At 40.3% G+C, this 26,485-nt stretch overlaps 1 protein-coding gene across 6 annotated transcripts in view; it reads right to left on the bottom strand.

Annotated features, from left to right (window-relative positions):
• ppp2r5eb (protein phosphatase 2, regulatory subunit B', epsilon isoform b) overlaps positions 1 to 25,420 on the bottom strand; it is a 47,658-nt gene extending 22,238 nt beyond the window's left edge. Inside the window, exons 1-2 of one of the 6 annotated variants that reach the window (XM_079691798.1) lie at positions 24,837 to 25,420; positions 13,710 to 13,876 (exon numbers count right to left, since the gene is read on the bottom strand). In XM_079691798.1, coding sequence (XP_079547924.1) covers positions 13,710 to 13,876; positions 24,837 to 24,865 — 196 coding nt within the window. In that variant the 5' untranslated portion in view covers positions 24,866 to 25,420. Of the gene's footprint in view, positions 1 to 3,474; positions 3,636 to 13,709; positions 13,877 to 21,441; positions 21,590 to 24,836 lie in introns of those variants that run through there. The other 5 variants (XM_079691799.1, XM_079691801.1, XM_079691802.1 and 2 more) reach the window with 5 other exon arrangements.
• Between the last annotated feature and the right edge of the window lie 1,065 nt (positions 25,421 to 26,485).

Genomic DNA, 26,485 nt, shown 5'->3' with positions numbered 1-26,485 from the left:
GACAATCATATGACTGTACACATGTAATCACATGGAGGAAGCTAAACGGTGTCCAGCACCAGGAAGACAGTCAATTAAAGAGGTCAGAATGGTCATGTGACTCCTACTGCAAATGTGGAGGTAAACAGTCGTGCTGTGGGGCAGATTTTTGTAAGCCAACTCGGATGTCAGCGTCCCAAGACCTCCCTTGATAAAAGCGAATGAACGTTTTCCATTGGATTTCTGTAGATTGCAGAAAATATAATCTGTTGCAATCAAACGTTTACAGCAGGATAATCTCCACATATTAACCCCATTTAATTATTATTGAAGCGTAAATGGCAGAAGTAACCAGCCAACGTTAGGCTATAAGGGAACTGTGTGACGGTTAGCAAACAATGAACAAAGATGTACATTGACATGTGAAAATAATTACTTTCATTAAGGAAACCTGCAGACTGGAACAGATGAACGGAGAAGAGAGAAATGAGACTGCACCAGTTACAGGGAAACAACTGAAACCAAGGCCAACCGTCAAAAACAAGTGGACCTGTAGCGATTTGTACAATACAGAGCTGGTTGGCTGCAATTACTCTCATCTTTTAGTCATCGTTAACCCATCATCCAAGTCATCAAATGCAATAAAATAGCAGAACTGGCATCACAAGCTTCGTGGGCCATACAGGACGTCTTCAAAAATAAAATAAGGAAATGTAACTGTAATGCTATCGAGGTCACTAAATAGGGATAGCTACAAATGCTTTGAGCATACCGTGGTTAACAGTAGTACCAGTGGAAGGTAAATAGCAACCTCAGAAATGGCCGTTACACACCAAGGCTCTAGTTAGCTAGCATTAGCCACTGTTAGCTAACAGCCAGACCACATGTAGACAGGCGGTAGCAAAAACCTGTGCTTTCAACTTTCACTTTGCAGGAGGAAGAAAGTATTATTTATTCTCTAAACAAGTTATATCGTCTTGTTTAATTGATCATCCAAAATTGAAGGCCATCCCTTTTCTTTTGATAGAGTGATCTCTAACTCTTTGAAACTAAATGTCAGAGCTATAAAGAATAACATCCAGTAACCAATATAAATCAGATAACTTCATGTCCAGGTATGTCGTAACGGTTTCTTGATTCAAACTGGACTGCAGTCGATTTAAGATGCAATGCTACTGTAGATCTGTTATTGTGATTAAGTCAGATCAAGAACACACTGATGGGATACGGACAGTAGCACACCATCAGTAGTAACATCCTACACATGCACAGACTTTAGATGCATGTGCTCGCCTGGTTCAGGTAACGGCTCAGGATTTGTGCGATGGAAAAATATATGTTGATGACCCAAATACAATCTACCCGTGTCCCCATCTCCATGTTCTCAGGTCTCACATAAGCGTTCCTGCAAGGCGCCAGGCTGCTGTCAATCATTAACACATGCAGTCATCTTGGGTAAACTTTGCTCCCAGCTACTGTAGCCAACATGGCAGATGGCACGGCTACGGAGTCACTCTCGCTTCTGTTTTAAGGGAACAAGGTTTCACACTAAATGTCTTAAATGTATCTCACTTAGACAAACAAAAAAGACTCCTGCAAGCTTGTAATGAGAGCAAACACTACGGGAAGCGGCATCAGTACTTAATTAATGAAAAATACGAAGACCTTTCTTTTTCAAACTGTATAAAATGTCCCTTATTACTTTTAAGAAATACGTGAAAATAAGTATTTTTACAATCTTGCTTTAATTTGTGTTCACATTTGTCATTTGATTACAGCTGTGGGACCATTGTTGCATGGAGAACCCTTCTCACTTTCTCCCTACATCCAAAATATACATTGTGCCTGTCCAATACATTAAATACATGCCGGGAAAAAATGACGAGATCATTTAAGAAATGAATTATTTTGTCTGAATAATGTCTAAAAAGTTACATAAGAAGTTTAATTTGGATTCCTTGAAATATGAAGAAAAACATTATTTTTAAAAGAACCGAACAATCACTATGTTTGACGATAAGAACATCGATTAGATGTTTTGTAATATATTCAATATACAAATTCAGAGTGGAAGAGGACCATTGTTTGGAACTGGCTGGACAGACCCTGAAATAACTGAGAGGTCACGGGTTCGAAACCCTGTCAGCTGACTTGTCATGTCAAAAGTTGAATTGAAGCAGTTTGAAGAGCATCAGCTCACGAATAATGAATCGGACGGTTCACACAAAGACAGCTTCAATAGTCCAGGTGAGAAGCACTGTCTCTCCCAGGACTCACCTAGCAGGAACAAGAGCACACACACACACACACACACACACACACACACACACACACACACACACACACACACACACACACACACACACACACACACACACACACACACACACACACACACACACACACACACACACACACACACACACACACACACACACACACACACACACACACACACACACACACACACACACACACACACACACACACACACACACACACACACACACACACACACACACACACACACACACACACACACACACACACACACACACACACACACACTTTCATGCCGCTGCACATTCGTAATACGAGAGTCAGTAGTCAAAATGTTCCTGTGAGCAAAAGAAGAAGTGTCTCTAGGAAACGTTCTCTACAATGTGTACTAGATTAGGGCTGGGCCTCAATATCTACCGTTTGGTTTGAAACTAAATATGTCCATAGCACTAAGTATTACAAAGTACAAACAAAGGACACAATAGTAATTTCTTAGCAGAACATTTGTCTGTTCTTAAATTAAATCAGACTTGCATATAGCAACAAGCTTGATAAAAGGGTTCTTGTTAAATGTAATTATCAGCAAAAGTGTCATTAATGTCTGTTCCCAAACAAGACATCTGAAGTCCAACAGTATAATATGGAAAGGCTATTTTATTTATCATTGTATAAACCTAACAATTTAATCAAAAGGAAAGTGTATAAGATTATTTAAAAAGGGTTATCAGTAGTCTGTGTTTACTTTGTACTCATGTATTGGCGCGTGTTTAATAGCTGAGGTTGATGCAAGCTGGGCAGCAAACTTCACAACTTCTTCTTTTGAACTCACGTTTCTTAATAACATCCTGGATCTTCTTTGAACATGGTTCCCATTCAAAACAGATTCAGAATCTCATTCCCAGATTGAATCCACCCTTGCAGAGCTTTAATACAAACAAACACATTCCTCCACTAGGAATCAGAAATAAATGTACTCATTCCACCTGGGAGCTTTCCATTTTCCTCGCAGTCAGTCAAAACACCCGTCTTGTGTTACCATTCCCAATCCATTTTAAGTCTACCTTTCCCTCTGCCTCACTCACACACACACATGACAGGCTTGACTGGCTGGCAGCAGCGACAGCCCTTCACAGCAGAGGCTAACTTTAACACTCCACGGTCTTACTGGTTTGCACCACCACCACCCCCCACACATTCATGAATCCCACCACTCACTTAATCAGGTTTCCTCTCCCTGTTAGGCACCCACGGTAGAAAACGACAGTCATGAACGTTGTGGTGTGAGCGGATTTGAACCAAACATGTGGACGGCAGAAGTTCAGTGGACCCACGCTCCTTCTTGTGGCTTGTTTGTAACGAGTGGGGCTGGAAAAATGTAAAGAGACACCTCATGGATCATGTTTCTCCTGAGGGGAGGACATGGAGGGGAGGGAAGACGAGGTGGCGTGTCGGTGGGCTTCATTGGCCGAATGGAGACCAGAGGAAGCCGCAAGGAGAGGGACAGGGGAGGGTTCGCCGTGCAGCATTGTACAACTCAGTCTCGCTTTCTTTCTATTTTCTGCCCCTCGCTTCTTTTAAAAGCCTGCTGCCCAGAGAGGTCAGCAACAGATCAGTCCTCCTACACGAGGTGGTCGTGAGAGGGAACTAATTCAGTCAGACAACACGCTCAGCCAGATGAGGATCTGACCAGCACTAGCCAAGGTTGCTGCTATGAAAACTAATATGTGCTCTTAACAGGCTGTGTTTTCAAGGTTTTTCCTGCATTTATGCCACAGCGGCCTTGATAAGAGGAGGTCGATTGTGAGACGTCAAAGCAGTTGACGTCACTGAGAGAGGAGAGGGGAGAAACTCCAGGAGGAAAACTCAGGGGGAGGACATGAAAGCTGATTTTTAAATTACAAGTCTTTATCCTCTCCTCTGGGACGTTGTTGGACTATGTATTTATCATTACCGTTTAACAGCGAGACTCAACAAGCAAAGGCGAGGAGGGTGTAAATTAAATACATTAAATGCATTTGTCTTTCTAATTCCTGTAATGCTTTGATTGGCAAAAGTTCTTTTTTTTTAAAATATATTTTCTTTCTTTGTAGTTTTATGTGTGCTTATAGAATGTACTTCTTTTTTTTACATTTTATTGACTTAGAGATTATTTTTTAAGTTTGAATACTTCAGTAGTGACAATTCCAATCACAGTGATTAGGTAGAGCCTTATGAATACTAAATATTTGTGAAAGGATAAAGTACAATTTCGAGTAGATTAATCATTTCAATCCATGATGTGCTTTTAACACAAATTAACTAAATCAATAAGGGTTATTTAGCTTCTGGGGATATTTAAACATCCTGATATGGAGGAGAAAGGGAACAAAAGAAGGATTGGACGGACAGATTTCCAAACGGAGGAAGAGTTGGGTTTGTTTGTCACACAGCAACCATCTCTTTCCTCTCCTTTTCCTCCATTAAACATTAAAACAACTCGTTCAGATTTCCCGCCAGTCCCTTCAGCTCCTTCTCTCTTTTCTGTTTGCATTCCTTGTTCTACCCCCTTCAGCGAACATCTCTGTGGTAACACTTAGTGAAGCCTAAAGTATGCAGCAACTGTAACATGCATGTAAATGAGATGATATCATATAAAGTATATTTACAATATCCCTGCAGACTCTTTTCGCACCTTGGTATGAAAGGTGGATTCATGTAGGCCATGAGATGTGCGTTTGTTGCTATGCCAACTTTTGCTGGCAATATTTCCCACCCTTTTCTAATGAAAGTTTATTGGAGAAGTTGTTTTTTTTTACAAACGTACACATGCTTGAACACAAAGAACTGTTGGGGTCCTCAGGCAACAGCAACAGGTATTGCCTCCAAGTATTCTTTCAATATTTTTTTGTTAACCCTTATGGATTTAGGAGGCTCTGGACGAGCGTTGATGCTATTTGTATTTGCTTAACAGTTACACTCAGAAGCTGTTTATTACACCCTGAGCCTTGTGCTGGGAAATGAAGGGCTTTGCTTAAGGGCAGTTTGCCAGAATTTGAAAAGAGAGGTGAGAACAGCATAATTCTTACTAAATGTTTTGAGCCTTCACTTAGGGATTAAAAACCACTATCCTGGAGTTTAAAACACAGCAGAGGGCCAGCAGTAGTTTTATTTGCCCTAAACCATTGGCGTCTTGGTTCGGTAATCAACGCATACCTCATTCACACCAACGGTGTTTCAGGGCCGGTTCGGAGCTGGAGCTTGAAAAGCAGCGGGTTTTCCTGTTCACACCGAAGCGGAGCAGCCTCTAAGCTCGAATCGGAATCCGGTTCGTTTCAAGCACGAAATAAATTGTCCGGTTAGAGCAAAAGCACCGCATACGTCACACTTACGTCGAGGCGGGGGCAGGGGCAGGGGCGGGATCAACTCCTGAACAACAACAAAAAGCTGGCGTTTTATCCAATTTGTACACAACGATGGAGAAACTTAACAAGCAGCAGTGGTCCACTGAAGAGACCAGCTACCTACTGGGAGTCTGGTCTTCTGAAGAGGTACAGAGGAAGCTGGAGCACAATCGGCCATTGTTGTTGTTGTCGGTGTGAGCTGCGAGGGGTTTCCGCGGGGTGTGGCTTTATGAAGCAGGCACGCAAACGGTTACGTCATGACGCAAACGATGACGCAGCACCAGTCGGACTGTGGGCCGTGTGAAAAGAGCCGGAGCTAAACCGAAGAACCGGTTCTGAACCTGAAAAGCTCTAGCACGGAGCTTGAACCGGAGTTGCATTGGTGTGAATGAGGTATCTTTTTTCCTCCCAAATTAGATTTTTTCTTTTTGGCACTTAGAGACGTTTTGTTGGCTTAACTTTGGTGATCAGGTTAGTTATTTCGATGCATAGACTTTACATCAAACCAGTGCTGTCGGTATGGCCAGCGCAAATGTGAAAACTGAGCTTTTAGAGTCTCAAATGATAAAAACGTGTATTATTCAGGAGCTTTGTGGTTTTCCAGAGATACAGCAACGCTTGACAAAGAGTGATTGGACGAAAATGTTGTGCTGATATTGTTCAACCAAAGTTGGACAAACAAACATGCTAAACAATTGGAATGAACTGAATCTGTCAATATAAGGCTCTGAAGGGCTTGCTATAAGGTGGATTTTGTGTGCATTCTGGTTAGCCTGCTTTGACCTGTCGTTCTGACTTCATTCAAAATGACAAGACAGAAAGATTTACGACTGACAACACATGTTCCCGATACCTCCTAGGGTTTTTATTTAATTATAGACGTGTTGGATATTATGTGTTTCAGACATAACAACAAACAATGTTGTTAACACATATCACGCTGACTAGCTTGTTCGAGCATGTTTACCGCAGATGACATCAGAGTCTCTAGGAGTGACTGTACTCCAAGGTCACATTTTTCCCAAGAAGCTTTCATACAATACTTCTAGATAGACCTATTGGAAAATGCCTCAGGGTTTTCTTCCCAAAATGATATACAAATCAGACCTCTGCAGCTCAATCTGACATGTTTAGCAGTCTCAGAGCTTTTTAGAGGTAAGCAACTATCTGATGAGCCAGGGACATTGCTTTGAGTGTAATGTAAATATGACTGGCTCTATTGTGAAAATTCCTGCAGCGTGCGTCATCCTTTTGCCCGGGGATCCCCCTGAGGAAACTGCGCCCTCCTGGTCTTCCTCTGAACGTGTAAGAATGAGCTGCAAAGTGAATCGCGGGATTTATGTAATCTACCGTGCTTTACCAAGACTATGCTTCCCTGGGTACTGGCTGAAGTCTGACCTGTGGTGGTGACTAACCCTCAAGTAAAAGGAGAAGAGGAGGAAGAGGAAAATGTGATTTGTGCATAGTGATGATGATGTGCTTTCGCTGTCTGCTAAATCGACAGCATTGAGTACAGCTGTCCGGATATACGCCCACCTCTACTGCTGCTGCGTACCTCAAGGCGGGAGAGAGATTATGGTAATGGGAAAAGGAACACAGCTGAGCAGATTTGTCAAAGAAAGTGAAAAAGGAAAAATGATTCAAATAAGAAAAGGTTAAATAAAGGACACGCAAGAGAACAGGTTTGTTTGGGTCGAGTTATGGCCTGAAAATATAAAAAGAAAATGGCACTTGAAACCCCACTGCTACACCGAGTGATTATATCCTCTTCAGATATAAAAAAAGAATTACAGAAACAAGGAAATCCCTTTTCACGAACACCGCAAACCATGCCGATTAAAGTGTTCTAGAACTAAAAAAAAATACCTTCTGTATCTCCTTCTCTTACTAATAACACCAACGGTCCTTAAAAAGCAATATAAACACGGCCGAGAATTGGAGGGCAAGCTTTAAAAGGTCTGTAGAGAAATTACAGATACAAATAATTTTGATACAACAATGAATGTAAAATGACATCTAAATTAAGCATGGATAATAAAAACTGAATAAAATGTAGAAACAATCTTGAAAACCGCAAAATCTTGATAAAAATAGAAACACTTATATCCATTACTTCTTTCACTGAACGCTGGTGTAAAAAAATCCCCCAATAGGTTGAGAATCAGGAAGACCTCAGGGCCTGTTGATAAAATAAATCGCCCCTGATACACATCTTTCCGGCAGCTTAACATTGTGAAGAGATTAGAGATAGAATAGCCCTATAATTTAAAAAACACCGGCGTTCCTGAAGGCAACACCTCTTTTATGGTCATATGAGGTTGGCTCCTATAATGGGTAATTTAATTTACCAATTTATTGCTACTGGTTCAACACGGGGCTTTTGCATACGTCACAGTGAGTCCACTGTTTGTCTGTGGCTTAAAGTTCACAACAGACAAGCGGGAGGGGCAAAATAATCCTTGTTCTTCCACTTGGTTTACTCAGACATATATGGGAGTGAAAGGAAGCCTCAAAGGTTAGAGTGGTTGTCTTGTGACCACATGGAAGGTATCCTGATCCAAATCCTGGGAAATGTACGAGACACTCCAGTGATTTCACAAACTACAAGCTGAGCAATACAAGTCGAACTCTTTCTGTACCGTCCCTGAATGACCCTACAACTGAAAATATGGTTCCTCTGAACTTTTGTGAGCCGTTACTCAATGTTTCAATCTCAAAACACCTTAACTTAATTTCTCATAATCACACACTAATCTTTACATGTTCAGCATGACTCCTTTACTGCAACCTATGTCGCTCTTGCATTACGTCACATCTGAGAGACCCTATTATGCTTATTGGACAATTGCTTTTCCCTTTCCTGTAGTGTGTTATATAGGTTGTTGTGTATGTAAATGGTCTGCAAAGGCTAAAATCCCCAAGTTTCCTCCAGAGGGAGTTTCTCTCGCCCTTCATTGGACTCCTTTGTTTACTTCCAGAACATAGTGACATCACATCGTAACACTCGCGCTTCTATTGGCTAGTGCTCCAACAAGGCTAAGGGGCGGGACATCTCTGAGCGGTTGACCATCTAACCAATCAGAGCAGACTGGGCTCTGCTTTCAGACACAGGGTGAAAAGAGGTGCCGCAGCACAGGCAGCATGAGAAAAATAAAGACCTTTTTGAACATTAGAGCATGGAGACGTGTCTTTGTAGAAGGACAACATACCTGAACATGGACATTAGCATAATCAAAATTCTGGTTAAAAAAAGGGAGGGAAAAATGCCAAGCAATGAAACCAGTTATCAGTAACATGTCCTCCTGGAAAGCAAAGGTTCCAGTGGAGCTGCTCTGCGGTCAGGAGCAGCAGACTGTGATTGTACTGAGGAGGTGAGAAATGTGCGGAGCTGTGTGAATGTTAAGTGAACGCGTGAAGCTGAAGCGGCGAGGTGCTGAAAAGGACCGAACCATGTGCCGGCTCGGGGGAAGATAAACACAGTACGACTATAAAGCACAAACTAAAATAAACTCAGACAAGAAGTGAAAGAACATTCTGTCCGTTTAACACGGATGGCAAATATAGCTGGCACGCTCACTGTATAAATACACAACTACATCCAAGTGCGTATTTTGATATATAGGCTGCCATTAAATTGGAGGTTTTCAACGCCAGTCGAAATTCTCAACAAAATGTTCACAGCTTGTGAAAATACAAAGGCAAAAAATGTATTTAAAAAAGACATTTTATGCAGAAATTGGTTAAAATAGAACTATCAGTGTTAACAGACGAGATGAGTCAGAATTAAGAAATGGTTTATAGACTAAAATTGGATCTTCATTTTGCATTTCGACAAAATGTGACCGCACACAAGGGAAATCACAATTGTTTTCCAAAGCTCGTCAAAGGTATAACGAGGTAAAAAAAAACTGGTGTGAATGTTGTCAAATAATAAGAATGCAATTTAAATAAAATATTCAGAATTTCATCCTGGGTTTCAGAAAAGGGAACTGAGACATTAGGCTCTCAAGGAACATTCTCACTTTAAGCAATTCAAACAGGCCTGCTGTTGTTTGGGTATTCTTGTGTGTATTCCACTGTCTTTGCATGTTGGTGGGAGTCAGGTTAGGTGTTCTACTGTGTACAGCATGTACATGTTGACATAGTGAAAGTAAGTATAAGTGGAGCATACACACACACACACTATAACTCACTTAACACATTTTCTCTCAGTCTCTTGTTATGTGAAAAGGAGTTGCAGATGATTGATTATGTCACAGCCCTACATGCACACAAACACAGAGAGAGCTCATGCCTCAGGTTTACCTTCTGTACTCATTATAATCCCGACCTGAGAAAGAACCAGGAAGTGGTTTTCCATTTAAACTGACAGGTGACTGATGTGTCTGGTTTCTGTGTGACAGCATTCCTGCTGTCAACATGGAGCCACACCACTGCTGTGTGAAACGGGAATGGGATGTCTCATTGTGTAATGCTTCGCCCAAATGCATACCACACATCGCCCAATTCACTTTGGCCTGCAGTGTGATGTGTACACATCAATACACTCCTCTGTGTAGTAATACACTAGCATTCCTCAAAGACAAAATAGCATCATGTCACTCACTTGACACTACCAGCTAGATTTAGAGCACTTTATTTTAGGGAACCATTCAATGTTTAGTTATATAAACTGTATTGAAGCACTATTTTGATAAAGAACATTTGCAATGTTGAGTTACACCAGATTGATTGATATTCATTCTGTTGCTTGAGATTTTGTATTGAATTGTTGGAATTGTCCCTATCCAGCACATGATTAGACAGCATTTCTGATTAGAACATCGGCTTGAATCAAAATACAATTTCCAGAAAATGTATATAAAACAGAATGGAAAAATATATATTTAAATTAATCAATTTAACTATTTAGTTGTTTTACGAACTGTATTAAACATTTGATAAGGAGTGAAAATAACTGCTTCGATTAAAAAACAGGAGCAGAAGCCAAAAAGGTTGGATATTTTTCATAGTGTGTTTGGTGTATGATTGAAAGATATAAAGATTTTGCAGGAAAAATAAACATTCATGGTACACGAAGATTGAAGAAGATGTCAGACATCAGCCCTGACCCGCCCTGTGTGATCACCATCATGATTTACCAGTCATGTAGATAGCATGCACACCAACACACACCGAGCTAGATGCTTAAAACCAGCATGGCAGGACAATTACAGGCAGGTTTAGCAGCTCTGGTCACCACAGCACAAGTTTCACAAGAACTTCTGGGTTCAGGAATGTACGATGGCATCTTGTAGTGTACATGTTCAAAGAAAGGCCGATGAGGGTGATGCTGATTCACAGCTGAGTCTCAACACGACAAGGCAAACATTTAAATATGGTATCTATTGACCCATCTTCACTTTAAGATAAGGCGGGCCCTTTCCTACTCACATTGTGCAGAAAAGGCTTTAATGAGTTACCATCAATAAGTCTTCATAGACACCAGAAAAGGTAAGTCTGAATTTCAGGGATACCGTATTACAGAGAACATTTGACCTGCAATTCAGGTCTGCACCCACGATGAAACCACGGCTGTCGGTCGGTCAAGGCCAGGGGTGGGGAACCTCCGACCTCCAGGCCTGATACGGCCCGCGAGAACATTTGGTACGGCCCTCGAGGTAATTTATAAACACACAAAAAAGAAAACAATTCAAGAAATCTAGACCGCAAAATAATTAAACAAACGAGTGCCTGTTTTTTCTGGCCAAGGTCAGGGTCCTTGAACACAACACGAGCCTAACGTGTCATCACGTGGTATATGTCTCGTCTGACAGGGGTGTAGTTCTAACGGAGAACACCAGAACGCGGATCCGGGCCGGGACTTCACAAATTGCAATACCCATAAGGAGCTGTACACATGCCGCAGTTTTTGCGTGGCTGTGTCTTTAGTTGAAAGCCCAGTGACGATCTGTTCATCTGTTCATCTGTCATACAGTCAATAACTTTGTTCTTATTAGCATCTGGTTAGCTAGCTATGCTAACGAATATAAGAAGCTTTTTCTCCAACCAGTGAGGTAAAGGCACATCTTTATATGATCATTATAGTTATAGAAAAATAAGAGAATAAAGTAAACAGGTATACAATACTAATAATACATTAAAAAAAAGTTGTTAGTAATAAACAAGAATACAGTTTGAAAGGGAAGTGATTTGTAAAATATCCATAAAGAAAAAAATCTGCTTACAGTTCTGTTTCATATGGATGTTGAGAGATGTATCCATAGATCTCTTCATGTTGCTCTCAAAGTGCACCAGATTGATGCTTTTAACTTATAAATTTAAAAAATCTTCCTGGTGGTGCATGCCCCCAAACCCCCCTAGATGAGGTTAGACCCCCCCCCCCCACTTAAACAGTGTGAGAAAAAGTTTTTAGAGAGTACTTTTAGAGAGTACTTGTCCATGGACAAGTGAGTTTGGCAATTTACTTGTCCGAATACATTTTTCACTTGTCCAGAATGGAAAATATGGCAACACACATGCTGCAACCTGCCTGTGAGACAGAGTCCAACCACACATGTCCAACACTATAGGCCTAATAATAATAATACATTATTTTCATAGCCTATAGGCGTACGCTTTTCTACAACTTAAAGAAGCTTGCACGCTTACACATGTCCTGCAATACACATGCTGCAGCTGCCCAGCTGCTCACTGTTTGTAAAAGTAAATAAATAGTATGTTCATTTCAATAATGTACTTTCTATACCCTGCTTCATAAACAATACTGACATCCCTGTGCTCCTCCGAGTCTGGGGGTCCGGGGATGTGAGGAAAACGCGAGGACACAGACAGGGAGGCTGTTTCACTTCATAAAGGAAATGGCGGTCAATATTAACAACACAGGAGCTAAAACGCTTAATAATCTTCATTACGTGTTAAAGAAAGAACATAAGAAAGTTTGACAAAGATGAGGCTGTTAAACGGGCAGCGGATCCGCTGTGTGTAGAAAGAGAGAGAGAGAGAGAGAGCTGCGGTCCGCGGGGTTCGGCCTCGCGTCCTGTCCTCACAACTCTTATTAATCCCGGGACCTGACAATTGTTATTTGTTCCTACTCGGAACCGAGTTTTGCTTCCCAACCCTGCCACTGTGCTACACGTCCCGCCACGCCATGCCCCTGTCTCAGTACAGAAAGCGGCGAGATGCATTTCCTTAGGAATTGACAAGCAGAACCGAAACTAACATTTCTAAACGAACAATGTCGGACACGGACAATTTGCGAATGAGTTCTGCCTTTTGTAAACTTAATTTGTCAATAATTTGTCAATAAATGAGGGCGAAAAACGTCACTTGTCCACCGGACAAGTCAATTACAAGATCTACTTGTCCGTTATTGTAAATAACACGTCCCGGACGGTGGGACGTGTGCTTTTTCGCACACTGTTAAATCATGTCCACATGGATAGAATGAAAGAAAGGCGAAATGAATGGGCTGTGATTTAAGCAAACGTTGAGTTCAATAATTTGTACGGCCCTCGAAGGATGTTGTAAAAATGTAAATGGCCCTTGAGAGGAAAAAGGTTCTCCACCCCTGGTCTAGGGGCAAAGTCAAGTTTAAGATTAGGCTACATAATGACTAGTTCAGGTTGTCATTCATGTTAACTTTTTTTTTTTTTTTTTTTTTAAATGGAGAAGTCACAAGTTAAAACCGTCTGGAAAGTGATCTACATCGGACTAAATCACAAGCTTATTTTGTATCATCCGTGACAAGTTCATAATAGTCAGCATTAACTCAATGTTATTGTTTGGCTGGGACACCACACACACACACACACACACACACACACACACACACACACACACACACACACACACACACACACACACACACACACACACACACACACACACACACACACACACACACACACACACACACACACACACACACACACACACACACACACACACACACACACACACACACACACACACACACACACACACACACACACACACACACACACACACACACACACACACACACCCAACCAACCCCCCCCACACCCACACCCCCTCCTCCCCTCTTACCCTTGAGCAGTGGCAAGGGCGTGAGCTCTATGGGTTTGCCCTGAGAGCGGAACTGGGACGAGCTCTGCGACCGCTTCTGCTTGGCCTTCCTGACAGACTTCCGTGAAAATCCGTCCACTTTGTCGGCAGATGGAGGAGATGTGGTGGCTGCCGAGGACATAGCCCTGCTGGGGGAAACATACAGGGGGGGGGGGGGTTGGTTAATAAAATCATATCAAAAATGAGTTGAGAGCGCTCAGCGAACTGAGGGCAGAGTGATTAACACAGATTTGAAAGTTTAGCAGAATAGAAACACAACAGTGGATTTCTTAATAGAAACTATAGCATATTAAATACCAATAAATTAATCAGTATTCATGTGAAAAATAAGTTGTAAGAGTTTCACATTAAAAGGCAATCTATTATGAAAGTGTTGTTAAGTTGCCTTCTGTTGAGATTGAATATTTTTTTAAAGAGCCTCTGAGTGTATGGGGCCCCAATGTGTTAAATATTAAAACACACTGACTAATTGGATCTATAAATGAATAAATTGGGAGATTATTTGATAAAATGTTAAAACATGTTATGATAAAATGATGTATCACATGGGTTCTTTTTTATCTTAGACATTTGTATTTAAACACAAGAAATGTCTATGACATGCTATTTGTGACCACAGACTACTAAGACAATCACGTGAAAAAAACGTTTAAAATGTTACTTACAAATATTTCCCATTGTCTTATGTATTATATAGTTACTTCTAATTTACTTTGAGGATCCAAGTTTACATAAACGATCAGTGTTGCTTTGAATCACCAAATATATTTTTTTTGACATCATCATGCAGCTCTCCTACAATAACTTTTTTTACAATAGTGGGCTCATAAAAACATCCCCACTGACTTTTTTCTATTCTGTGTCAGTCCAGCTTCCCTTTTTGGCGTCACAACAAACGAGTGCAGACACAACAGACCACTTTTAACCCCTCAGAAGGGGCCTGGTGCACAGACACACTGCCTTTCCTTCTTACATGCCAACGGACCAACGCACACACGCACCAGAAACACCAGTCTACCCAAAACAATGGAGCCTTGGCTGTGAGGCGTCGCCACAGAGGGAGGAAGCTGAGGAAACGTCCACTGCTGGGTGTTTGCCGCAGATATAGTCTAAAAATAACTTCTAACATACAGACAACCATCAGCAGAAGTCACACTTTTCACTCCAATCTAATGCTAACATACTTTCCTGAACCAGTAAAATAAAGATTTTTTCCTGAGGGTATGAGGAACCGTCTGGTAATAATGAGAGCCAAAGTCAACGGCTGTATTCTGATTGGATTATAATTTGTCAACATAGTATCCATGTACATATCGGTGGCTGCTCTAATGCGTGTTCATCTACCTGATACATCACAAACACCCATTAGAGCAGCAGTAAGCCAGACTGTGTGCTGGAGGTTTAAATTACATTGTTTTAAACACAGTAGGGCTAGCATGTCAACATACAACCTGATATCAGACTTACATTGGATATGGTAAACTCACACAATAACATGTTGCAAGCTGTTCAGATACATTATTGACTGGACTCCTTCCAACATATTCAAATATGTTCTATGTATCCATTTAGTGATTACTGTAATTGTGTTTTAGTCTATTTCAAATTTAAAAAGTGCATTTAAACACTGCAGCGGTGCTTCAACATTGCATGCAGATACTATCAATTCTTTATTTTGATGAATGCTAGTTACTAGGTGAGCTCATCATGATCAGATAAGTTCGATACATATTGCATTTTGAAATCACAAGGGAAAAAGTCCAGGGTTTAGGATCTTATCTGCTGATGAACAAGAAACAATTTGATGGAAATTCATCAAATAGTTGAGATATTATACCTAACGTCTTGGACTTCAAACTGAGCTAGCGTCTAACAATGTAGGAGAGAAACTTATTTACATTTTTAATCAAGCAATTGTCTTACTCTGTGTCCTTTACTCTGACTTCCACATGAGCTAGCTAGGACCTAAGCAACAGTGAAGACACTGATGTCCTGATGCAGGCCACACAAACTCAGCTGGATGACATGAAGGCTTTAGTGAGAAATGAATAACAACTCTAGCAGAAGCAGTTATGTAATAAGACGTGAATGAGACGCTGCAGGCCGTGCTCTGCGCTGGCTGCATCTCTAATGCTCTGTCAAAGTCACAGGCATTCGTACAGTATGTCCTGCAGGCCCCGTATATAACAAAGTGGACAGAGAGGGATAGGCACACAGACACACTCAGACTTTAGCACGCACACACACGAGATCCAGATCCTGTTGCCTGACTAGCAGACAGTGGAAGCCTTTTGAAAGTTACATGAGGCTGCAAAGCCGATCGTCTGTCATCATGTTTACTGCAGTTTTCAAAGTGATAAATGATTGTTGCTGTTGCTGCATGTGGTTAGAGACCAATTAATAACAAGTTTAAATACATATGTTTTCGTGTAATATTAGAGAAGTCTCAACTGAAAATGGTACTCCGCAGATAAGCCGAGTTAAAACAAAGTTAATAGACGTGCAAAAAGGATAAAAGAGAGAGGGGCAGCATCCGAATGTTGAACGAATTTAAATGTCAACCCTATGAAAGGAGCTTCAAACTATGTGGGACAGCCCTCAAAACAACTGACCTTTTATTCTTTAGCAGACCCATATCTAGGCCCTACTCAGGGTTTTCCCAACGACGCAATTTGTACAATGTGCCCTACTTTCCTAACTCATAACAAAGTTGTCTTTTTCCCGGACATTGCTATGTGATGCTGATTAACTTAATTGCTGAGACAACTAATGTAATTAGATGGCGGATAAACCATAGCCTGACAAAAACATGAACTGGAGTCTAATATTACTCTTAAATATAAATTAAATTAGATGTAATTAGGAACGTTTTTTTTTTTTTGGTGAGGTAAGGCAATAAATCACATCAATAATGAATTGCAGACCATTTTGGTAATCAATTAGTCACTCAAATCATATATCAAGCACTAAATGCCAATTGTTAGCTCTTTATAAAAGGTTAGCAATAGATTTTTATCATTTTATATTAAATATCTTTGCATATTTTTACAAGAAAATAACTTAAAACCTGTCACCATTTGGCTCCAGGAACTTTTGTAAAGTATTCTTCACCATTTTATCTGATATTTGAATGATCAATAAAGAAATCTTTGGTTAAATCTTTAGCCAGTCTTAAAAATGTAACCTGTCATAATTACATACATTTCGTTTCACTAGAGCTCAGCGAAACTCTTTACTACCACACCCAACAGACACATACTTGCATATGACAAAACCAATTTGTCATGTGTCAACACAGCTCATTGTCCTTTCCTTAATAAGCACACAGCTGTTAATGCTCCGACTGAGTGAATGCCTTCTGTTGGGCATCACCAGGGTGGGAGAACACCTCCAGCTGAACACTGATCTGTCCTATCACTGGCTGGTAGTACACCATTCATCTGTGGATCCTGCTGTGTGGTCATAAATAACAATAATGACAATTTGCCTTTCAAAGTTTGGCCCAGGGCTTCATTCAAATGCCATACAAAGTGTGTTCCAACAGCATCTCCTGCCCGAGTGAAAACCCTACAACCAACTGCAAACTGACACCTCGACACCTGTTCAGCCTCGCAAAGACCTTACAAAGCATAACGCAGCCTTTAGAAAATCACCTTCAGTCTGAGATTATCTGTAGATAAAGGCTTAGAGGGGGTGGCTCTAATGTACACAAACTTTGACACCGCTTTATATTGCTAGAAAGAGTCAAATCCACTATATCAGGAGTCGTTTTTGATGATGGTGGCGTATAGCAGCAGCGACCAGCAACTATCCCAGGACAGTTTCTCTCAAGGGCTACAGGAGTTTTCTGAGCTTTCCTAATTCAAACTGACTGTGTGAGAATAGAGTTTGTGACTTTGCTTGATCATTAATTAGTTGTTTGCATGAAAAATGTACCAATTTTAAATATTTGTTTTAGTAGTTTTCTGAGCAATAACAGCATACGGGCTGTGGGTGGTTGCATCTCCTCCAACTCGAGGGTTTGCACCTTATTTATTTTATAACATTGTTAAGTAAATAGCTTTGTATTTTTGACTTTTGGTGAGACGTACAAACACATTTAAACACATTCGGGGATACAATTTTCTCTGTGTTGTGAAATTTTCAAGACAAAGCAATTAATTTATCCAACAAAATTATCAGACGATTAAATTAATGTTGAAAGTTATTGTTGGTTCCAGCTCTAGTTTTAGATTCAGAAATCCTTTATTTGTCCCACAGCAGGACAATCTACAGCGTTACAGCAGCAAATGGTACACTGCGTGCCGATACAAGGCAAAGGAAAAGAGTATACATATACAGTGGGGCAAAAAAGTATTTAGTCAGCCACCAATTGTGCAAGTTCTCCCACTTAAAAAGATGAGAGAGGCCTGTAATTTTCATCCAAGGTACACTTCAATTATGAGAGACAAAATGGGGGGAAAGAATCCAGGAAATCCCATTGTAGGATTTTTAATGAATTAATTGGTAAATTCCTTGGTAAAATAAGTATTTGGTCACCTACAAACAAACAAGATTTCTGGCTCTCACAGACCTGTAACTTCTTCTTTAAGAGCCTCCTCTGTCCTCCACTTGTTAACTGTATTAATGGCTCCTGTTTGAACTCGTTATCAGTATAAAAGACACCTGTCCACAACCTCAAACAGTCACACTCCAAACTCCACTATGGCCAAGACCAAAGAGCTGTCAAAGGACACAAGAAACACAATTGTAGACCTGCACCAGGCTGGGAAGACTGAATCTGCAACAGGTAAGCAGCTTGGTGTGAAGAAATCAACTGTGGGAGCAATTATTAGAAAAATGGAAGACATACAAGACCACTGATAATCTCCCTCGATCTGGGGCTCCAGGCAAGATCTCACCCCGTGGGGTCAAAAAGATCACAAGAACGGTGAGCAAAAATCCCAGAACCACACGGGGGGACCTAGTCAATGACCTGCAGAGAGCTGGGACCAAAGTAACAAAGGCTACCATCAGTAACACACTACGCCGCCACGGACTCAAATCCTGCAGTGCCAGACATGTTCCCCTGCTTAAGCGAGTACATGTCCAGGCCCGTCTGAAGTTTGCTAGAGAGCATTTAGATGATCCAGAAGAGGATTGGGAGAATGTCATACGGTCAGATGAAACCAAAATAGAACTTTTTGGTAAAAACTCAACTAGACGTGTTTGGAGGAGAAAGAATGCTGAGTTGCATCCAAAGAACACCATACCAACTGTGAAACATGGGGGTGGAAACATCATGCTTTGGGGCTGTTTTTCTGCTAAGGGACCAGGACGACTGATCCGTGTAAAGGAAAGAATGAATGGGGCCATGTATCGTGAGATTTTGAGTGACAACCTCCTTCCATCAGCAAGGGCATTGAAGATGAAACGTGGCTGGGTCTTTCAGCATGACAATGATCCCAAACACACCGCCCGGGCAACGAAGGAGTGGCTTCGTAAGAAGCATTTCAAGGTCCTGGAGTGGCCTAGCCAGTCTCCAGACATCAACCCCATAGAAAATCTTTGGAGGGAGTTGAAAGTCTGTGTTGCCCAGCGACAGCCCCAAAACATCACTGCTCTAGAGGAGATCTGCATGGAGGAATGGGCCAAAATACCAGCAACAGTGTGTGAAAACCTTGTGAAGACTTACAGAAAACGTTTGACCTCTGTCATTGCCAACAAAGGGTATATAACAAAGTATTGAGATGAACTTTTGTTTTTGACCAAATACTTATTTTCCACCATAATTTGCAAATAAATTCTTTAAAAATCAGACAATGGGATTTTCTGGATTTCTTTTTCTCATTCTGTCTCTCATAGTTGAGGTATACCTAATGAAAATTACAGGCCTCTCTCATCTTTTTAAGTGGGAGAACTTGCACAATTGGTGGCTGACTAAATACTTTTTTTCCCCACTGTATATATATAAAAAGACAAAGGCATGGTAAAAAAAACAAGTAGAATATTTGAAATCGTAATTAAGTAGAAAGACGTGCATATGATGTAAAGAGTTGTAGAGCCATATATTATGTGATTAAGTGCTGCGAATACAATGACTTTTAAAGCAAGCCGGGTTTTTTTTTTTTTTTTAAATAGAAATACTACCCTCACACTGCACCCAAATACAACTTCAAATCTCTTCCAAGGATGATTTAATACAGCCAGTCAGCTTCATTCAGCTCTGATCAAACACACTCAGCCGCAATTTGGGATGCAACGGTGAAGTTGTACATCCCAACATCAGTCAGCAACTCCTAGCTACATCACCAATGGCAACGATGAAACACTTCAAGAACTGTCAATGCTTTCGCCACCTGGTGAATGCCACCACAGCCTCTGAAATATCTCAATGTACAGACTCGAGCTTACCTGTGCAAAGGGGCACTGGAGTCCCCGTGTGCAACCATCAGTCACTTAATGTCTACCTCTCTGTCTGAGTAGACAGCTAATAGCGATAAACACTCCAACACACGAGGGACAGCGAGACTACAGCGGCTGGTCAAGCGTATGGCAACCGAGCACAAGCCGTTCCCCTCCCATGCCTCTTACATAAGAGCCCAGATGACATCCAAACAGGCTCAGGGAGGGTGGATTAAAGAACAAGGAGGAAGAGAGAGGAGGGGGCACAGCCAACAACAGGGAGAAACAGAAAGGGAGGAAGAGGAGGGAGGTAGCTGCTGTTCGACAGGAAGTCAACAAATAGGCAACGCAAGGCAGAGCTGAGTGAGGGAACAAACAGGAACACACACATGGGAGATCTAAAGCAGGCTGGCACGAGGAAGCCTCAAGGATCTCTCGTCTGTGGTTAACATTCAAAACAGCCAGGAGGTGCAGAAAGCAAACACACTAGTCTGGAATGGATTATTCTTGCAATACATCTAAACTGTAATGAAAAACAATCTAATGATGGCATACACTCCTGATATACTCAACTAAAACAGTGAAATCAGTTCAAGAAATAGTCAAATGCAACCTTTGACTTCAATGTGACAATATTTAAGCTATGGCACAACATTCCTGATATTTCAGTGTCATATAATGCATAACCACATCTACTGAGACACTTAAGGAAATGTGACATTTGTTCCGGCATCTAACAATCACCCGTTCCAGAGAAAGCTGTTTGCCACAAATTGTCTACTATCCCAATTGTATTCCTTATTAAATAAAAAGGAGAAAATGTCAGGAAAAATAGCAGAAACTCCAAAAATTCATATAAATAAGAACAACCTCTCAAATCGAGTTAAAAGAGCTGTGTCCTACTCGGTTATTGTTGCAACATGCGCGCGGACGCCATTGCCCATATAAAGGTGATAACGTTTTATATAACTAACTTACAGGAAAAGACTTATTCCTCTTCGAATAGTCGTCACCCTACATTTTTTGCGCAGATAACTGAGCATATCTGACATTTCAAAAGGGAAGCTTTAGTCATCATGACAACTACAGAAAATGTCCTTAGATCAATGTATTAAGTTTAAGCCAAAAACTCAACACCAACAAGAAACCATATCTGACTAAAAGAGCAAGAATCAAGTTTCATGCGTATCACATTATTATTTCACATCACAATTTCATAGAGTTGTCGGCTAAGTAGATAAGTGATTCTAGCCCTGATAACATCAGTATTTATCACAGATGTACCATTTCAAATCGTTCTACAACTCACTTCTTCGTAGTGCGTTCTGTAGCCATTCTGACTGAATGCTGCAATGTGACGGCACATCTGATTGGTATGATCCTGAGCGGATAATTACACTGTTCACACAGTCAAGAACAAATGAACTCAGCAACTTTCAGACGTATATATACGAAGCCATACAGAACTGATAAGAAAGAGGCAGTAACTACACATCAGCGTCATCATCATAAACACAGTAGACTTTGATGTTAAGCTATCTGAGCAGCGGGCTGGACCTGCCCCTCAACACAATGTGACATATCAAAACCTTGAAGATGAAACAGCGTGACAGTATCCAAAGTAAGGTTACGCCTACACATAAAAAACACACACTGGATTGCAAATACCATCACATATAATGCCACACCTGGCCTTTGGCATGCTGCTGTCATTGATTGAAAACCAACAGGACAAAGGCCAAGTGGAAATAAAAGCAAAAGTAACAATTAAGTATACTTGATTGGAAGTATTTCACCTTCCTTTAATGTTTCTATTTCCTCCTACTTTATAGTGGTTTCAGAGGAAAAAACCAATAATGTTTACACCACTACCATTGTCATTTTAGATCCAATATACAAATCAACCAATACAGTATGTGGTATTATCATAGGTTACAATTGGATAAAAATCCACAAGCTAGCAGAGCAGCATATACATTTGTTAAATTATCCCTACCTTTAATAGCAAAAGCATTAATGTGATTGTAATTGTTGATGCATTTATGATTCAATCTAATTATTGTGTGATAGGCCATTCTGCTTTTACTTTTGGTACTTTCAATATATAGTTGGAATGATGGACTTTACTTCTCACCTGGTGTTTCTATACTGTAGGAATGCTTAGTTTACTAGAGTAAAACACCTGAGTATCTACCACTGATTCTAACCCTCATCTTTTTCTTTTTGGAGCTCTCACTCGTCACCATGCATGTTTCTACCTCTCATCATCCATGTCACTACGGTGTCATTAGTGGTGTGATCTCTCCGACTGCTCGTACACACACTAAACATTGAAACAATGGTAGCCTGTAGAAATAAAACATGACAGACCAGTGGCATGTCAGGGTTTTGAGACACACTATCTTAGTGCAAGCCAGATAAAAGCTCATCTCGGATTATCGCACACGTTTGACAGTTGGCTTCACTTGACATGTAATCTAAACTTGTCTCAGGCCAGATTGACGGGGCTTTCCTTCAACCCATGAGTTCATTTAACATCAGGATTTGAACATCAGGCAAACCTTCCCACTGCTTCCTAACCTCAAAGAGATCAGCCTCTAACCTACCACCTATTACAAATAACATATCAGGATAATATCCATTTACACTTGATTTGATGTTACTTATTTACCGTTATGGGCATCAAAGTCAGCCATCTGGCTCAGAGGAGGAATCTAACCAAGTACATTTATCCAAGTACTGTACATAAGTCCTATTTTAAGGTATAGGTTACTACTTTAGTTGAGTCTTTCCTTTCACTGCAACTCAAAATATTGTACTTTACTACATATACAGCTCTAGTTTTTGCACAGAACACATATGAATGGTTTCAGTATAAGAGCAACTTTTTAGAAAATGGTTTAAATGATCTGCTCTTATATTAAATCTTGGTTGATTTGAATTTATTTTGAATGTGTTTAAATGTATAATGTATTTTTTTTTATTCAGGGTTTGTACTGTTGATTAGACAAAACAAACCTTACTTTTTGAAGTAAGTTTAAACCACACAATTGATCAATTCCAAAAAGGAGAGAATAATCCGTGGATAAAGCATAATGAAAATAACAATTAGATAATAATACAAATAAATTCCCCCTCAATTAACGATAATAGTAAAATCCCTGCTTTACATTATTGCATGGGAGATAATAATAATCAAATGATATAACATCAATTATCAGTTTAATAATATCATATAAATAAGCATAGAGATAGCCGGGACCTTTTGCTACTTGAATTACTCAAAGTTAAGTTTTCCTGATACTAACATACATTGGCATTTAAATTCTTTGCTACTCTGTACTTCTACCCCACTACAATTCAGAGGAAATCATGTTATTTTACCTCATTACATTTGTGTAGTACTTTTTAGTTACTTTGCAGACTTGGATTAAGGATGTGAAATATAATCAACAATTAAATAAGACTTCAGTTACACCTGGAGTAAGCTAAAACAAGCTACACCTTTACTAGCTTTGATTTACTTATTAAGGCATCAATCATTATAATCAAAAACATATAATACATATTATTCGAAATGGGCCGATCTGCATAATGAGTACTTCAAGTATATTTTGATGCTAATACTTTTGTACTTGACTAACATTCTTAATGCAGGACTTTTACTTGTACAAGAGTATTCCTATACTCTGGTACTTCTATACTCTGGTACTTCTATTTTTACTTAAGTTGCCATACTTCTATTTTTACTTAAGTACACAAGTTGAGTACTTCTTCCACTTCTGGCCAAATAAAGTAAGGTTTCCAATGAATGACTTTTATTTGTAACAAAATATTTCTACACTCTGTTTAGTTCTACCTTCACTAAGGTAAAATATCTGAGTACTTCTGGTTAAATTAAATAACATTTCCAATGAATGACTTTTACTTATAACAGTATTCCTACATTGTAGTTGTTTTACTTTTACTTAGGGATAAGTTCTGAGTACTTGAACCTCCTCTGGTTAAACAAAGTATAGTTTCCAATGCAGGACTTTAAGTTGTAACAGTACTCCTACACTGTGGTACTTAAATTTGTACTCAAGTACAAGTTCTGAGTACTTCATCCACCTCTGGTTAAATGAATTAACATTTCCAATGAATGACTTCTACTGGTAACATATTATTGTTACATTGTGGTATTTGTACGTTAACTTATGTAACAGATCTAAATACTTTCTCGACCACCTTTATCAGCTACACATGTATGTTCAAAAGTGTTTGTTTTTTTTAGAAGGGGTGTCGTTAGCTGGGCCATGTTGGGCCTGGCAGCAGCAAAGCAGCATATTATTCAAAACTTGACAGCGCGATAACCTCACCAACGTTAGCCAGCTAGCTAGCAACGATAGCTTCCCGATTAACCGTTACAAAGCGTCTCAATGTAACGCTTCCAACGTTAGCTAGTTGTCTCATCAGAGCACACAAATCAATTAAATATGACTGACATTGACACGATTCATCGTAGTATCAAAGCTCTCCAGTTCTATTAAAGAAAAAAGGAATGTTAAGATAGCTAGCTAACGTTAGCTCTACGGCTATCGCGGGTTAGCTCAAGTTGTAGCCTTTAGCTTGTTAGCCACCAACTAGCTTCCAGTGCATCTTACAAAAACACAACATTTAGATCAAATCTAAATATTTACATGAATGCTAATAAAATAACATTACCTGGGCGGACTTGGGCGATCACCCATCATCCCAGATGTAAATACAGGGGGAGGGGGAGCAGTGCTAATGCTAAGTGACAGACCGGGGAAACACACACCGTCCCGAGTCCCGACAAGCTGCAGCCGACCGACTGGCTGTTAGCTCTCCAATCGTAGTACTTTACCTTGATCCTCTTGTGGGTTTTGCAACGGAGACGGCGGCGGAGGAGTTTATCCTATGTTTGGAAATATATCGGGGCTAACAGGCTACCTCCAGCACGGTGCAAAAACAGCCTTTCCCCCCAAGCAGCAGCAGCGGGCAAAACAGCAGGAAAATCTGGCCTGAAAACAGCCAAACCCACGAGTACCCTTTTTCCTTCCAACGGAATAATCCTCAAACTCCCATTAATAACAAAACACGGCTGTATAAAAAAGGATTACGCAATTACATTCCTGTTACTGATTCAATTGCTTGTCTTCCCCAAACCCCTGGATTTGTGGTGTTTTATCCTTTAGCTCGTTTATGATTCGGGGCTTTTTCTTTTTCACCCTATTGTCAACACTGGCTGGGTTAGACCATGGTACACATAACAGAGCCGCACAGTAGCGTGCTTGACGGGTTAAACGTCGACGTACGAGGCCGATTGGCTGCCCGAGCAATGTCAAGCGCTGTGATTGGACGAGAGGCAATGTCGATCAAAGTGCAAGCGTCTGCATCTGATGGTTAGGTAGAGGAGAAGGGACAAGGAAAGCGATATCGGGGCTGAACGCAAAGTGTGTTTGCGCGGAGTCTCCAACACACAGCGTGTAGGAATGAGGCTAAACCTGTCCGAGGCCCAGCCCTTTGCTTCTACACTTTTTTACCGGCACTTTGACGACCAGGCTTTATTGATGGTTTATTATATGTCCAGCACGTTGCAGCGCTGTGTTAAGGATGAGTGGATTTCTGTGCAAACCCCTAGATTAGAGAGGGATATGTTAGCAGGAAAAGTGTTACATAACTTAAACATATACTGTCTATGAATATAGCCAATGCTAGGGCATGTCCGTGGGCGAACTCGAAAGGGGGGGGGCAAGGTGTTCCCTTACTTACTTGTACTTTATTACAGTAGGCCTATTTATATTTGAACTTCTACTTTATACTTATATTAACAGCAATTAGAGTCAATGTAGGTTTAAAAAAAAGATACTGAGCCAGGGGAGGTCTGTAAATTAATATTCAGAGAAAAAACGTAAACAAAAATGTAAAGGATTATAGTCATTACATTTGCACACACAAAAAGATATTCACAAATGTGTGAGAAGAACATTTAAAAAAAGAAATCTGTGAAGTTCACATTGCCTCACTTCACAAAGGTTGCATCAACCACATTCACTTGTCAATTATGCTTACAGGCCCAATTCATGACAATATCTCTATAAAGTCCAGTTTCCTTCGGTAATATGGTAATTCTGGTCTAAAATCAACAGTTTATTTTATGCTGAATCTTATTGTCAAGAATAAGACCGTTTTTTTAACTTGCAGTTGAGACTGCCTTTTTTTTCTCCAAATAAGATATATATTTGTGATATATTATACCCATTTACACAGTGTCAGCCATAAAAGCAGGTATAGTTCCAGTATAATACATTTGTACAGCTGCAGCTGAAGATTGGTTTCCACAAATGTTA

This window comes from Notothenia rossii (genome assembly GCF_949606895.1).
Source record: "Notothenia rossii genome assembly, chromosome: 7".
Taxonomy (NCBI): Eukaryota; Metazoa; Chordata; class Actinopteri; order Perciformes; family Nototheniidae; genus Notothenia; species Notothenia rossii.
The sequence above is the reverse complement of the archived record's forward strand: the minus strand, read 5'-3'. Positions and strand labels throughout refer to the sequence as shown.